We start from the raw sequence: 15,992 nt of genomic DNA on the forward strand, positions 1-15,992 counted from the left end.
GGATGGTAGTAAAATTTTTCCTTTGTTGTGCCTCTTTAGATAGCAAAGACAGTTGTTGTTGCAGTGTGCACCATTTGCTACAAATCCATTTAGTCTCCTAGTCTAAACTTCATCAACCGAAGTTGTTTATCCTGCTGCTTATTCTCATGCTTCCATTTCTTACACCTTCAGAAGCTGTTGATAATAAGTAAAAAAGTCACTATACAATCGGTGTCTCCTGTCAGCTATACCGTTAACCACTGATATATAGACTGAAGGCCACTTTCTAAACCTCTGCATGAGGCTCATAGGAAGGAAAAATTAGTTCAGCCTCTAAATGAGAGAACTTCTATTACAGAAGGTTGCTGAATGTTATTGCTTGTTCTAAGGCAGGAGAGTAATCAAGAAAATAAAATAAAAATGGGGCTTAGGTTTAAAACCACATTTTGCTGCTTTCATGGGCATTAAAAGAGGTGCCTGAGTAAGGAAAAATGAGTGAGAGAGTTCATTTTTCCATTTGCATTTATTGATTCCAGTAAATACATTTTCATAGTAATAAAATTGATTAATCAAGGACATTTCCTCTAAGGCTTAAAGAGCAGTTTTTTCTTTTCTTTGGATTCCTTTCTTAATCAGGAAATAATAATAAAGAAGTTAAACCAAGACAAGTGTTTGCATTGAGACAAATTTCAAGGTTTGTTTTGTTTTCGTTTAAAGGCTTCTGAAAACAGAAACTTGGCATTTGATAAGGGGATATTGGATGACCAGTCTTTGTTAGGGTTAACTTGTAACAGTGATTAACAAAGACTTGACTTTGGGCCAGCAATTGCCTTCAGCATCCTGTAATTGCTATCAGTTTGTTTCAAAACAGTTGTTAAAGTATCCTGAATGCTTTCATAACATTGCTTTTCTGTTAAAGCTATTGCTGTCACTGCTCCAGAAATGATGGGTGACTACTAATGGCACGTTTCAATAGGAGTGGAAATTAACAAGATATCCTTGTGGTTAAGGTCTACACCATCATGGTAGACAGTGTGCCCCTCAAAGGACTGCAGGTCTTCTTTTGAATTTTCAGAAATTCTACAGAAATTGTTCATGAACTTGAAAGGTGATCCAGAATTCTCCCCTTGAAATCACATTGCCAGGCTACCTGCCTTGGTTTGAGGAGGGAGTGTGTGTGTTTTGATTTGGTTTGGGGTTTTTGGGGTTTTTTTGGAGGGTTTCTTTGTGGTTTTTTGTTTGGTTTTTTGTTTGGGTTTTTTTTCTTTTTTATTTATTTATAGCTTATCCTCTCTCATTAATAAAATACAGTACTGTGCTATTTCAGACATAGTCCCTTGCTGTGGCGCTGAACAAGATGGGCATCCAGCTATGAAGCAGAAACTGTTTGAAGCAGAAACTATTTGTATGAGTATTGGTTTGATCGAAGTTACATAAGTACTGCTTTTGTTGGGCATTAATCATTCATGAATAGAGGCCTTTCAAGGAAAGAAAGATACGAATATTCTTATGACACAAAACCAGATCTTTTTAGTAGCCAAAGTAGTAGTCTAAGAATGGTGGTGTTGTTTGTTCCCACCAAATTGCCTGTTCTAAACTGTTATGCAAGTGCAAGTTCTGCTTGGTGTACAGTCTTAATTATTTAGGACCTACACATCTGTCTTTTATTTTCTAAAGTGAAGCACTGACTCTAGTATATGCTGTTCTAAGAACTGTAACAAGAGTAGTTTCATGTTCTTGAACCCTTTCTTATGTAATTCTCACTCCTGAAATGTTTTGCTCAAGTGCTGAAGTAGTTCTGATCATGAAACTTCTGGTGTTCTTTGCTTCCTCTGATACAGTCTCTTCCTTGTTTGGTGAGTGGGAGGTAAAATCTGAAAAAGGACACCAAAATGGTATCTTCAGACTGGTGAAAATATACCATACCAAGGAAAGATACTGATAGCCTTCTTTCCCTTCTCAATGGTTTTCTTTATTCACTCTTTCAATTTTTTCATAAGAATTCCTTTCTTTACCAATTTAACTCAGTTCTGCCATATTTTTTAATCCATCAAGTAGGATTGTCTCGTCAGTGTGAGAAAGTTTCAGAGATAGTCTCAATTTATGTACATACATTTATCTATTCGAGTTTTGTGCTGTACTTTTGAACCTTTCCCTTTCAAGCCTTATTTGTTGTATTGAAGTCACTTCACTCTGATGTAAGCATCAGATGATGTTAAGTCACTCTTATGAAAGCATACTGATGATGGAAAAGTGAACAAATAACCATAGAGAACTAGAAGAGCATTGCCAGGGTGTGCAGGGATGCAGTTAGAAAAGCAAAAGCTTGAACTGAAATTGGCTTAGGGAAAGGCCTACAAAAACCAACCTACAAGAAAGGGTTCATCAGGTAAAAACAAGTAGAAACAGATGAAAATATTGTCCCACTGTTAAACAGGAGAGGTAAATCAGTAATGAACACTGAAAAGGCAGATGTTCTGAACACTTCCCCTCTGTCTTTACTGGCACTGTTGAATCTCAGGCCTTGGGATCAAAAATCCAGGTTGATGCAAGGGCATCACCAGCAGAGATAAAGGAGTCATTATTCCACACTTGTCAGGAATTATTCCACACCTGTAATACTGTGTTCAGTTTTGGTTTCTACTATATAGAACAGATGTGGGCAAGCTGGAGAGTATCCAGAGAAGGGCCACAAAGATGGTGAAAGGGCTGGGTAGCCTGTTATATACGGAAAGGCTGAGAGAACTGGGTTTGTTTAGCTTTGGGAGAAAGAAGGCTCAGGTGAGACTTGATCACCATGTTTCAGTATTTAAAAGGTGGCTACAAAGAAGATGAAGGCTGCCTTTTTACAAGGAGTCACCTGGAAAAGATGAGGGGTCATGGGTACAAGTTATTCCTGGGAAGATTCCACTGGGACACAAGGGGAAAATTTTTCACAATGAGAACAATCAGCCATTGGGAAGGTCTCTCCAGGGAACTGGTGGGTTCCCCAAAATTGGACGCTTTGAAGACTCATCTGGACAGGCTGCTGAGATACTTTGCTAGACTGTAGCTTTGCCAAGAAATGTTGCATGAGATGATCGTTGGGGTTCCTTCCAACCTGGTATTCTGTGATTCTCTGGTCTTACAACCCACTGTCCACATTTTTGGGGCAATTTGAAAAGTCGCAGTCTGTACAACCAAATAATTGATTTTTGAAGCTTCTGCTAAAACATAGTGCTTCCTTTGTATTTTTAATTGAAAAGCAGTCATCCCTCTGAGGTCTAAGAGGTAAAGATGACACTCCATTATTATTACAAAAATTATTAAGAGTTATAATGTTACTGTTAAAGAAATCTATTTTTAGCAAACTCATCCCTGACTTCTTACTTTCTGTACAGACTGCATCCTCAGCTATTAAAGGTGCTATCCAGCTGGGAATAGGATACACAGTGGGAAACCTTACATCAAAACCGGACAGAGATGTTCTTATGCAAGACTTCTATGTAGTGGAAAGTGTCTTTCTACCAAGGTAAGAACATGCCTATTCAATTTATTTTCAATAGAATTTCATAAGGAAACTCTAACCAGATACTTCAAACAATCGTTATTTTCCAGTTCTAATGAAATGGGGTTAGAGTAAAATCCATGTATTATAAATTGAACGTTATCATATTCATGTCATCATTGAAAATGAAGGCAGGTAGAAAACTGAGAGTATCACACTTCAACTGAAGATTTGAGACTTGTCACTTCTGGAGAAGGAAAGCAATTGTGACACTTTCAATTAAGTAGCTGTTAATTACAATTGGAAGTGATTTGTGGATCTATATGCAATTAAGTATTATGTCCAGCACTCACATTTGTTTAGTTGCCATTTAGTTTCTAAAAACTGAGAATAATACTCACCATTTTGTTGAGGTGTTGTCAAAATTTATGAAAATTTAAGTCCTACAGTGTTAAGAGTAATATAAGAATTTACACTACATTATAACATTATAGCCAGGACTTCAGCTGTGATTCAGCTGTTACTAGCTGTCTACAGGTTGTGCACAATTACTGCTTTGCATTTGTCCACCCTAGTTTGTATCACTGCCAAGTTGATGCTATAATCAGTACTGCTGATGAGGGAAAACGATGTCTGTACTCATTTGGGGGATTCAGAAGCTGAAGTATAGGGCTATGTAACTTTTTCAAGTTATGTATTTTATGAATGGCTAAAGAAAGTTTAGGAAAAATAAAACCAGTATGGCTTGCTTTGTTCAGTATTATCTGGGTCCTTAAAAGTGCTGAGTCCCAGTAATGCCCAACATTCTGTAAGGATATGTGATGTGTGCAGTATTCCTTGAATTTTTGAAGGCTTTCTAGGAATTTTTATAAGTTTTGTTCATGTGCAGCTTGAATGCTATTTCATAAATGTTTTCTAATAATTTACAATCATTAAAAATTACTAATGTTGCTAAAACAAAGTTAAATTGACAACGTACAAAATAATTGCTGGCTCATGAAAGTTGTTCTCTCCTCACATGAATTTGCTAGATGCAACCCCTGCTTTCCTCTGAGCTGAGGTGTCATTTAAGGAGAAGAAAATTTATTTCTTACATGAAATAAAGCTTTTACATTACACCCCTTAGTTTCTAGTAATAGAGAGTATTCATATACTTGTTCTGGTGTTAACTCTAAGGTTTGTGCAGTTTTGTAGCCTTTCTCTTCTATATTGGATAAATATAGAGAAGTTTACTATATGCATGTGTTTTCATACTCCATGGTCACAATAGTTTGTTTAAAAAAAATCCAAATTACAGTTGAGAAATCTGTGTATCGTAACAGTTTTTATTGGTTTGAAAAATGGAGTGAGAGGAAGTGAGCCATCATACTTGTGAAATGTGTGACTGACAATGATGCAGGCTTTTGTGCTTGGTTTGGCTGCAATAACGGCTTTGTTCATGGAAATTAATTGAAGTATACATGCTAAAATTGTTTAATTACCTAGAACAATTTTGGAAAAAAATAAGCTATATCCTTTTTAACATTATTCTAAAGCAACAAGTAAAGTAAAATAGTTTGTAGTCCATAGTGTTGCATATATTTTCTGTGAAACTTCCATACATGTACACTCAGAAATTAGATTTCTGCGTTTTGTGTTTTTTTTAAGGGAAAGGTGGGAGAGATCCCTTCTGGCTTAAAAAGAAAACAAAGGCATCAGAATAGCCTGTTTGCTCTAACATAAAATGTATTATGAAAGTTTTAGTAGCATCTTTCTGAACAGTTTCCTATAAATGAATAAATAACTCATATAAGGAAACTTAGACAAATGAAAGTAATGGCCAGAGCAGCATAGTTTTTCTTTTTTGTTTTTCATAGCTCTCTAGTAAGCAGGAGTATATAACATAGTGAGTCATCTTGGCTGTAACAAAGAGCTTCTCTTATAAAGAGCACTTGCTGGTAACATTCTCTGTAAATAAAAATTGGCTATCCACAGCAATCTCTTAAAACCATGACACTTGATTTCTTATGCTGATGCACAGAAATGTTAAATTTCAAGTCCTTCCTGTGTCTCAGTGTAACATGCACATTCATCTAAAATGGTTTCAGTACAAAAGTGATATTAGTTTTCATAAATTGTAATAATTTAGGATTACATACAATACAGGCTTCTTTCTTGCTGGTTAAAGGCATTGGAATGTTGAGTCTTTCATGACGGTATGATACTGATCACCTATTTATAGGTAGCTTTGTTACCCTAGACAGAGGGTTGCACATTTTTAGCAAATGTTCCCACGTCAGGTGCTCTTCACCGTTTCCTAGGATGGTACCTGTATGTGAAGGAGTATTGTTAAAAGTCATCACTTTGAGGTTTTGTTTTGCCTCCCCCTTTGGATTGGTCTGGGTTGAAAGCAGTTAGTTACACCTGCTGGTCTAGTGGGCTTACTTTTACCTGGAAGCACCCCTGGAGCAGGCTGAGGTTAAGTAAGCTTTTTGCCAGTGTCCACAGCTGGAGGAGAATCTGACAGTACAGCAAGGGTGGTGCTGAAAGCAGGTGCTTACCAAGCAAGGAACACATTTTTCCACTTGCTTTGTGTACTCATAATTCAGCTGCAGCTCCAGGCAGGCTATTAGATGAGCTTGCCCTTCACTGTGGCCAACTCATAACAACAGCTGTGCTACTTCACCTTCCTCCCATGTTTTCCCTTGTGTCCCCCTTGCTTCACTCAGGTGTGGCAATGAGGTGAGAGAACAGCTGTTTTGCAGAGTCACAGGCACACCTGCTGCTTTGACAACAGGAGGCTATTATGGTGGCAGTGACAAAATAGACCTAGACTAGTAGAAATGCAATGAAACAGCAGCCTGTGCTCCAGTGAGCAAAACAGTGTTCTCTGTGCCCTTTTACTGTTAGTCAACAGCTGTTTATAAATTCTATCAGTTGCAGAAGATAAGAAAGCTCTGAGTCTTTCTCAGCCCCTGCAGTAAACCTCAGCACTGCCTGTACCTCAGCTTTAGTAACCACAGCAAAACAGTTCCAGTGGTGTTCAGGAGTCATGAAGGAGAGAGAAAAATGCTAGGGCTATAAAGTGGTCATTCAGACCTGAATGTTAACTGCCCTGCTTATTGTGGAAGCCACTGATGTAAGTCAGAAGTAACTCCAGAGCTACAAGATATGCCTGGTCCTGAGTTACTTTGTAACTGGATTAAATTGGTCAGAGTTTAGCCTAGGTTCATTTAAGTGTTTGTTTCAGGAAGTGACTTTTTGGGAAGTACAGGTAGCTCTGTACAGTGGGTGGATTTGAATTGCAGAGGTGCTTGCTTTCACTTGTACATTGTAGTGTTGGAGGGGGTGGAAAAGTGCCTTTGTTGTTTTCTGCTTCACATTGTGGCATCTCCTTTGTCCCTTTCTCTTTGGGCTGCCCAGGAGTTGATAACGTGCTGCTTTTGGGAACTAAGGTAGGTATTACTAGGGGCTGCTATAAAAGATTAATTGAGAACCACCATCCAGTTTAAATGGTACTATGCAAATGTGCCATTTGGACTGAAAAAAAAAGGCAGCTTGACCTAGTTGATTCTGGAGACAGTGTCTGAAGTCTCCCCCAGCTCCCTGAGTAGGGTGAGAACATAGGAGGAACTACGCCCAGGTAGCTTTTTTTCTGGCTTTTAAACACTGCTGTGGAAACCCAGCAATGGAGTTGCTTACCTAGTGCTGCAGCAGTAGCTGGAGGGTTCAGTGGGAAGGTTGTGCATCCTGCCTGTGCTCTCTGTGCCCTGTCCTGTGACCCAGCTGTGTGGGGCATATTCCCCCCTTCCTGCATTATGCTCTATACCCCTGACTTCCTTGGCTGGAGCCAGTTCATTTCTTGGTGACACATTTTGTCTCCAAACCAGTCATTTCTGCAGTGTGGCCACAGCAATGTTTTCAGAGCTGTTTGGTTCAAGTGCAGAGCTGGCTTCAAGTAAGGTGGCCATGGTTAGAAAGACTCGTTGCTGAGCTAGTAAGGCTGTCTGTATCAGACAGTGGTGCCTCAAGCTGGTCATTGGGGTATGGGGCCATGAAGCTGCCTGTGAATTGGCAATGTGGGCAGCTTCCTAAGCTCTTCCAGCAGACACATACTAACTAAATAGGCTGATTTTCTAAAAGCGGTGCTTGACAAACCAGACAGAAACTGCTCCATTCTGTCAGCTAGCTTTGGCTAGTGAGTCATATGCAGCTTCAGAAATGCAGAGTATTTGGAACAGACCAGTATGTTTCAAACTCCATCTCCTTGTTTTCTTAGATGGAGGCTGCTGCTAAGCACACCTGTGAGTGTGACCTTTTTGCAGCAAGGTGGTAATCAGTATTATGCACTTCCCTGGCTAATATGCTTTATTTTTAGGGTCTAGACCCTTCATATTGAGACACTTGCTATGATTTCTAATTTAACTAGTAAGTCTGTTAGATGCTGTTGACCTGTATGCACCCTACAGCTGCAGTCATCTGTATAGGAAACTGGCTCAATTGCATATTGCTTTCTTGTGATGCTAATGAAATATTATTCAGTGCTTTCTGCTATTTAATGCCAAAAGCTCAGTATTGTATTATGATAGCATTTGGATGACAGACGACATAAGTAGTCCGAAGGGGGAAAAAAAGGACCACTCTGGATTTTACCCTATGTCTAAAATTGAAGTGTAGTGTTTTCTTGTATGTTTTTGAGGACTGATTTAGGAAAATGAGGAAAACTGACACTTGCCTTTAGAAGTATATTTGTACCAAACCTATACATTAGGTTTCCTAACGGGCTAAGTAGTGTCTTTGTAATTAAAGAAGTATAGAATGCTCTGCAGGCTCAACGTGAATGATACTCAAATGTTCACACTGATGCTTAGTTGTTGTGTAACTTATGCCACTATATATGTTTCCAGTTGGGCAGATAAGAAGGATAAGAAAGTGCCCTGAAGTCTTTGATAAAGTGCCGCTGCTCTTCTTTGGTGCTTCAGTTGCAGAGATACACAGAATGACCCAAGTTCTGACACACTTGTTATAGTTTGTCAGTAGAGAAATATACAGAGAGGAGGGAATAATTTCTGTTTGCAAAACAAATAGTATGTGGAATGGGGTTACTGTGGCAAAAAAACAAAAAGACATTTATTATAAATTACTGGTCTTAGCTACTTCTTTTCCCATAGAAGTGGTTGAATCACTATCCCTGGAAGAGTTCAGAAAACATGTAGGTGAGTCTCTTAGTGACATGGTTTAGTGTTGGACTTGGTAGTGCTGGGGTAAAAGCTGGATTTCATGATCTTAAAAAGTCAGCTAGGTTGGAAAAGTCATAGAATCATAGAATAGCTAGGGTTGGAAAGGACCTCAAGATCATCTAGTTCCAACCCCCCTGCCATAGGCAGGGACACCTCACGCTAAACCATGCCACCCAAGGCTTCATCCAACCTGGCCTTGAACACTGCCAGGGATGGAGCACTCACAACCCCCCTGGGCAACCAATTCCAGTGCCTCACCACCCTAACAGGAAAGAATTTCCTCCTTATATCCAATCTAAACTTCCCCTGTTTAAGTTTTAACCCGTTACCCCTTGTTCTGTCACTACAGTCCCTGACGAAGAGTCCCTCCCCAGCATCCCTATAGGCCCCCTTCAGGTACTGGAAGGCTGCTATGAGGTCTCCACGCAGCCTTCTCTTCTCCAGGCTGAACAGCCCCAACTTCCTCAGCCTGTCTTCATACGGGAGGTGCTCCAGTCCCCTGATCATCCTCGTGGCCCTCCTCTGGACTTGTTCCAACAGTTCTATGTCCTTTTTATGTTGAGGACACCAGAACTGCACACAATACTCCAGGTGAGGTCTCACAAGAGCAGAGTAGAGGGGCAGGATCACCTCTTTCGACCTGCTGGTCATGCTCCTTTTGATGGACCCCAGGATATGTTTGGCTTTCTGGGCTGCGAGCGCACACTGCCTGCTCACGTTCATTTTCTCATCGACCAGCACCCTAAAGTCCTTCTCTGCAGGGCTGCTCTGAATCTCTTCTTTGCCCAACCTGTAGCTCTGCCTGGGATTGCTCCGACCCAGGTGTAGGACCTTGCACTTGTCGTGGTTGAACTTCATCAGGTTGGCATCAGCCCACCTCACAAGCGTGTTGAGGTCCCTTTGGATGGCATCCCTTCCCTCCAGCGTATCAACCAGACCACACAGCTTGGTGTCATCGGCAAACTTGTCCTATGATTCTATGATGCTGTCAAATTCTAGGTAAACCTGTGATAACCTGAGTACTTGTGTGATTATGTAGCCATATTTAAATTATTTCTACAGTACTCTGATACCTTTTGCTTAAAGGGCATTTCCAGTTGGTTGAGAAATAGCCATTATCATTGTAAGAAAATGTCTGTGTATTCAGCTGTTACATAGATATTATTGACTTTGCTTGTTTTGAAGATACTTACTATTCACAGGTATATTTCAAGGCTGCCTTGAGGGCAGCTGCTTAGGATAGCATATAGTAACTAAAAGTATAGGAGAGTATATGGTGGGGAAACAAGGATATTACTACTGGACTTCATCCCACAGTATGAAAAAAAAAACCCAACACACACCTATTTGTATATGTAACCATAATATTTATTTCCATCATGTAGGAAATAATTGCTTTCCTGAAATGATATCTAGAAAATGAATACACCAAAGCACTACCCAGTCTGTCAGTAGGTATTTATTGGGTACAGTTTGTAATTTAAATTTAAACACATTTTGATTGTGAAAGAGCAGCTTTATCAAAGAACAGGGAAACTGAGATTGCATACTTTTAGTTTGTAATATTGGGAACATTCAACTTTAGGTGTTTTATTTTGATTTAAAATTTTTAAAAGAGCTGTTTTTTTAAAACGAGAACTGAGGTGTTCCTTCTCTTCACTCTTTTTACAGTACATACAAGAAGGGTGTACATGGGCCCACAACTACAGTGTGATTATTTCTTTTGTTAACAGCTACATCAGAGCCTGTTAACATCTCTCTGCAATGAAGGTTTACTACCAAGAGATGCAGTTGGCCTTCTCTGCCACTTCAGATAGGTGTGCTGTCTCCTAAGTATGTCCTACCGGGGTGAGGCCACACTAAAAAAAGCTGCTAACAAATGTATCTGGGTCTCTTGGTTAGCAAAATTCTTGCAAGCCACAGGGCTGTCCATTAGAAATATAGTTAGTTTGAGTTCATTTTTAGTTTGATATTGCACTGTTTATGCTTTAAATCAACCATAAACATTTAGTAAAAAATAGGTCAAGATGAACATACTGTCATTTCTAGGTGTGCTTGATTAAAAAAAAATAATCTAAAATTGAAGTATTAAATCAAACTCACACAGTAAGTTTAATATGTCTTTTTATTGTTCTACCTGCCAAGCTTTTGCTTTTGTGTGGTCTTACAGCCAAGGTTATTAAAATACCTCATAAGTTACAATTGCTTCCTAATCTTTCCAGCTATATTGCTTGTGGTAGCTTGTACACAGAAACTTGAATTCCTCAGGATTGCCAGAATCAAAGCTGGTATTAAAAGCCTTTATTTTTGCTTTCCTAAACTATCTGACAGGAAAAAGTAGACGATTACCTCCTTTTTTGTGATAGAGTACATTTCTGTTATATCCAAAGCTCTATTTTGCAGATTAATTTTTTGTCAGCAGATCACAGGTGTTTTTCTTCTTCAACTTCAAAGACATAATTGTCCCCATGAAACTCCCTAACCTGATTAAAAATTGTTATATGTGGTGCTTTGTGCATATACTTTATCCAGTGAGAGTGAAACACCCTTGTAAAATGTGCCAAGAAAATGTGGGGAAAAACCACAATTCTCAAGAGCTAATAAAGTAGAAGGTGAATAATTTCATGTCTAAATAAGGTAGAGGTGTATTTACTTCAAGCATTCTGTACAGTAGAAAATGTCCTTTTCAGGCAAGAATAAGGACATACTCAGCCACAAGGAATTTGAAGTTTTCCATTGCTGTAGGAAGTTACTGGAGGTAAGGCTACTTTTTCTGTTAAAAGTAGCAACAAAAAAATATTAAAAACTTTCTTCCAGAGGAGTTACCAATAAGTCATAAATTTGTGTCAGGCTTGCTTCTTGCATCACACAAGAGCTTACTGTTGGGATCCTGTAAACTATTCTATATTTAATTTAGACTCATGGTTATTGTCATAGCAAACCTATCTTCGTTTCAGCCTGGTGAAGTTCAAATCATGGTACATACGCTGGTATAGTAAAGACATGAAATCTTTTTATTGCCACACTTTCACAAAAGAAGCTTTTAAGTTACAGTTGCAGGAAACAGTTTTATAAATGTAGTTATGTACTGAAAGATAGGACTTTTGTGTAAAGTTTAGATGATTAATCTTACCTGACAGTGATGTGGTGGTTCAGCAGAAGAGAAAACTCTGTTCTGCATTTTAACTGTCAGCTTCTTACAGCAGTTAAATGTATTTACAAGTATGCCTCCAGGTCCCCAGTGTAGCCATATGTTACCCTGTGGCATCCTCATATTGCACAAATATTCAGTGAGATGCCATCTATGTATATGAAACTTAATTCAGATGAAACTGTCAGTGTTCTGATCAGCTGAAAGGCCTTATAAGAAAAAGCATTTGCTAGTCTTAACTGGAAAGAAAAACTACCAACTTCAGCCTAGCATTCTACTGGTTTTCATTGTATACTATATAATGGAACAACAGAATGCATGTGGATTTGATTTTAATGACTTGAAATTGTGATACAGTAGATTATAAAGTGATGAGTTGATTAGGACTAGATAGCCTTCACTAGCTGTTAACTGTATGGTTTCAAAATCCAAGAAGTAGTAGTTTTCTAATGTTTTTGTCTTCATTCTTGTTTTTTCCACATCTTATTTTTTTGTAATTTCCAGATAAAAATCAGGTGGTTTTTTTCGCCCTCCTTTTGTCTCCTATTTAAGAATCTAGAGTATATGCATTATCAGTCTAGAGCCTGAGAAAGCTTGTTCACCAGCTCACACTGTTTAATTAGCAGTTCAGTTCTGTTGGATTTTGGCGGTACCTATGCAGGGGCAGCTAAGGTGGGTTGTATAGAACTCTGTCATCAAATGGTTATATATGGAAGGTGACAAATTCTTATGACAAGCATTAATTGTACAAGATCAAAGCTCTTAAATAGTTTCTTGATGCTTAATTTAGCCTTTGCAGGAATGTTGCTTAGAGTTTATTCCTTTTCATAGCTGTGTGAATTTATAGCTTTTTTTCTTTTTCTTTTTGGATATTACTTACTTTGGATATTCTTCTTGCCAGTCATAGAGGTACATGCTGCATTTCTGAATAATTTAGTTAGGGTAAATGACTAAACAAGTACTGGAAGAGCTGGTTTCATCCACTGTGTCAAGCTATGGATTTTGTGCTCATTTATCAAACCATTCAGAGACTGACCAAACTTTGTCTTAAAACTGCTCTTGTTTGCGTTGAAATCATAGCATAGAACTTTTCTACTTAAAAGCCTTCTTTTGGTCCCATCATAAATGAAACCACAAGCGAGTGGGGTGAGGGGGGTGGTGTTGGTTTTGCTTGGTTTTGTTTGTTTTCTTCTGGCAGGATTTGCTGCTGACCTCTTCCTTCAGCTGACTTGTAGGCTGGTCACCCTAATAGTCTTTGTGCCTCTTCTAGTTTGAATCTGTAGCTTGCATATAACTGCATACCATTCTGCAGAATTCCCCTAAGGGTCTGTACCCTGTGTTCCTATTTAACCAACTGAGCATGTAAGCTAGTGCTGGTTTAGACTGAAGTAAGGTAAAACATATGACTTGACAGGAAGACAAATAGAAAACCATTTTAAAGTCAGAGACTAATGCTGAGAATGCTGTTTCATAAATAAGGCAGAGCCAATAAATGTTTGCTGGCATCAAAAAACGTGCATAGTCCTGCATCCTTCCCATTGCTCTGGCTGCATGATTCTGCCCTCTGTGCTGTGCTGTCCTTAGTATCCATCTGACTTCCCTGCAAACCAGTTCAGGTCACCAAGTGAGTATGAAGTTGTTTTGCTGCACTGACTTCCAAAATTTTTGCAAGAAGTTACATGAGGTGGTGGTGACCCTTCCTGTGTCAGTAAACTATTAGGCTGGCTTACCTTGGAGGGCTATGAGAAATTGTCGCATTAGTTAAAACCCGGTATTTATGTAAATGGATATGGGTGGTGAAAACAGTTATTCCCTTTAAGGTGCGAAAAAGGAATTTGCTGGCGTATTGTATTATATGTCTCTCAGACATTTCTATTACACTGACTATAATGGTGATAGGGAGGTTTAGCTGCATATATGATTTTTGTCTTGGAAGGCCAATGGTTGAGTTAAGCAACTTTACAGTAAAACTAGCTGCAAGAAGGAAGTTGCTGAAAAATGCTCAAAAATAATTGGGTTTGGTTTATTTTTGTTTTTGTTTTCAGTGAAGGGAGCAATCTAACCCCTGCTCATCATTACCCTGACTTCAGATTTAAGACGTATGCACCTCTTGCCTTCCGCTATTTCAGAGAACTTTTTGGTATCAAGCCTGATGATTACTTGGTAAGAGATTGCAGTTTTCTTTTGAGTTACAAATTATTATAATATGTACTAGTTTCATAGTGAAAGAAAAGGATGCTTTAATGGTGCCTAAATGGATAGTAAATTTTATTCGTGAAGTAGTTCATAACTAGTGAATACTTTTAGTGTTTTACAAACATTTTAATTCTGCATCTTTCCTATAAAAACCAGCCTTGCTAATTGACTAGTATTAATGGACTTGAGTCATTCGGGTTTTGGTTCTAGAGAAGCTATAATCAGTAGCTATGTGACTTCTACCAATTCAGTTCTAATAAAGTACTCTTGTATTATTTACATTCACTTCATTAAATAAGTGTTTGCCTGCAGATCTTCCTATGTAGCCCTGAGAAAAGTGAGTGGCAGACCAGAAAAGAAGTGCTTCAGAGTATCGCCTTTGTTCTCTGTCTTTTATAGTTTGAAGACTTACTCCTCCTCAGTATTGACCTGTTCAAGTGAGAGAGATGTATTTGCTGCTATCATAAAAGCAGTCTTTACTTGGTAAAACCACTTTGTGCACTGTCAGGAACAAGAATCCGCTATTTTACTTAACAGGTAGCTCTGCTTTTGGAAGGGTAGTGTTAAAGAGCTAGATTTTCTAGATGTTTGCCTTGTGTCCAGTTTGTCCCATGGCAGTCCGCCCAACAAATCAGAGTCCCAGTACAAATTAGCAATTTTATATGTCAGAGTTTTATGTTAACTCATTCCTTTTCATTTTAAAGCTATCCTGCCTTGTCCTATCACTGCATGTCGTTGTAAGAAGTTCCTCTCCAGGTTTCTTGTAGGCCCCCTTTAGTTAGTTGAAGGCTGCTATAAGGTCTTCCCAGAGCCTTCTCTTCTCCAGGGTGAACAAACCCAACTCTCCCAACTTGTCTTCATAGGAGAGTTGCTCCAGTCCTCTGATCATCTTTGTGTCTCTCTTCGGGACTTGCTCAAGAAGTCCAAGGTCCCTCTTGTGTTGTTGCTCCCAGAGCTGGATGCAGTACTGCAGGTGGGGTATCACGAGAGCAGAGTAGAGGGGCAGGATCACCTCACTCAACCTGCTGGTCATGCTCCTTTTGATGCAGCCCAGCATATGGTTGGCTTTCTGGGCTACAAGCACACACTGCCGGCTCATGTTGAACTTTACATCAGCTATACTGCCAAGCCTTTCTCCTCAGGGGTACTCTCAATCCTTTCATCCCCCAGCCTGTATTGATACTGGGGGTTGCCCTGAACCACGTGCAGGACCTTGTGCTTGGCTTTGTTGAACCTCATGAGGTTCCCATGGGCCCACTTCTTGAGCTTGTCAAGGTCCCTCTGGATGGCATCTCTTCCCTGCAGTGTGTCGACCACTTGACAGCTTGGTGTCATCAGGAAACTTGCTGAGGGCACATAATCCCACTGTCCATGCCACCAACAAAGATATTAAACAGCACCAGTCCTAATACCAACTCCTGAGGAACACCACTCATCACTGGTCCCCACTTGAACACTGAGCCATTGACTGCAAGCCTTTGAGTGCAAACTTCCAGCCAAGTCCTTATTCACGGAGTGGTCCATCCATAAAATCCATGCCTCTCCAGTTAGGAGACGAGGATATTGTGAGGGACAGATGTGTCATTATGTGATAAGTTGCTTATGGATTTGGCAAAAAATGAAGTATGCAGGCAGTGGTGTTAGCTGCTAAAAAGATTGCACTTCCTAGAGTAAAGCTATTGTTACTTGCAACTTAAATTCCATCTAAGGAAGCATTTGCAGTAGCATCAATTAAAGATTATAGAATGACTGCTTGCTGCTGTTACGATATTTGTGACACTGTTCAATTGCAAAATGTCTGAGGGAAATTTCCAGTAAAGGCAGCTTATTGCAGATTCTTTTTCTTGGCACAGCAAAAGACTAGTGGTATGTTTCTAAGAAAAGGGGGCAAGTAGAGAAGCTAGCTTCAAGAATAAGTGCACCTTCTTTTCTTGAAAATGCAAAAGCAGATTGCCTTCAA

The 15,992-nt window shown here is 39.3% G+C and overlaps 1 protein-coding gene across 7 annotated transcripts in view; it reads left to right on the forward strand.

Moving 5' to 3' along the window:
- The window catches only part of PIP5K1B (phosphatidylinositol-4-phosphate 5-kinase type 1 beta), a 101,991-nt gene that overhangs the window by 49,099 nt on the left and 36,900 nt on the right, over nucleotides 1-15,992 (forward strand). For all 7 annotated transcript variants that reach the window (XM_065662560.1, XM_065662557.1, XM_065662562.1 and 4 more), the window contains 2 exons: nucleotides 3,360-3,490; nucleotides 13,882-13,999. In XM_065662560.1, the coding sequence (XP_065518632.1) occupies nucleotides 3,360-3,490; nucleotides 13,882-13,999 (249 nt within the window). The remainder of the gene's footprint in view (nucleotides 1-3,359; nucleotides 3,491-13,881; nucleotides 14,000-15,992) is intronic.

The sequence above is a fragment of the Lathamus discolor genome, chromosome Z (assembly GCF_037157495.1).
Source record: "Lathamus discolor isolate bLatDis1 chromosome Z, bLatDis1.hap1, whole genome shotgun sequence".
NCBI classification, from domain to species: Eukaryota; Metazoa; Chordata; class Aves; order Psittaciformes; family Psittacidae; genus Lathamus; species Lathamus discolor.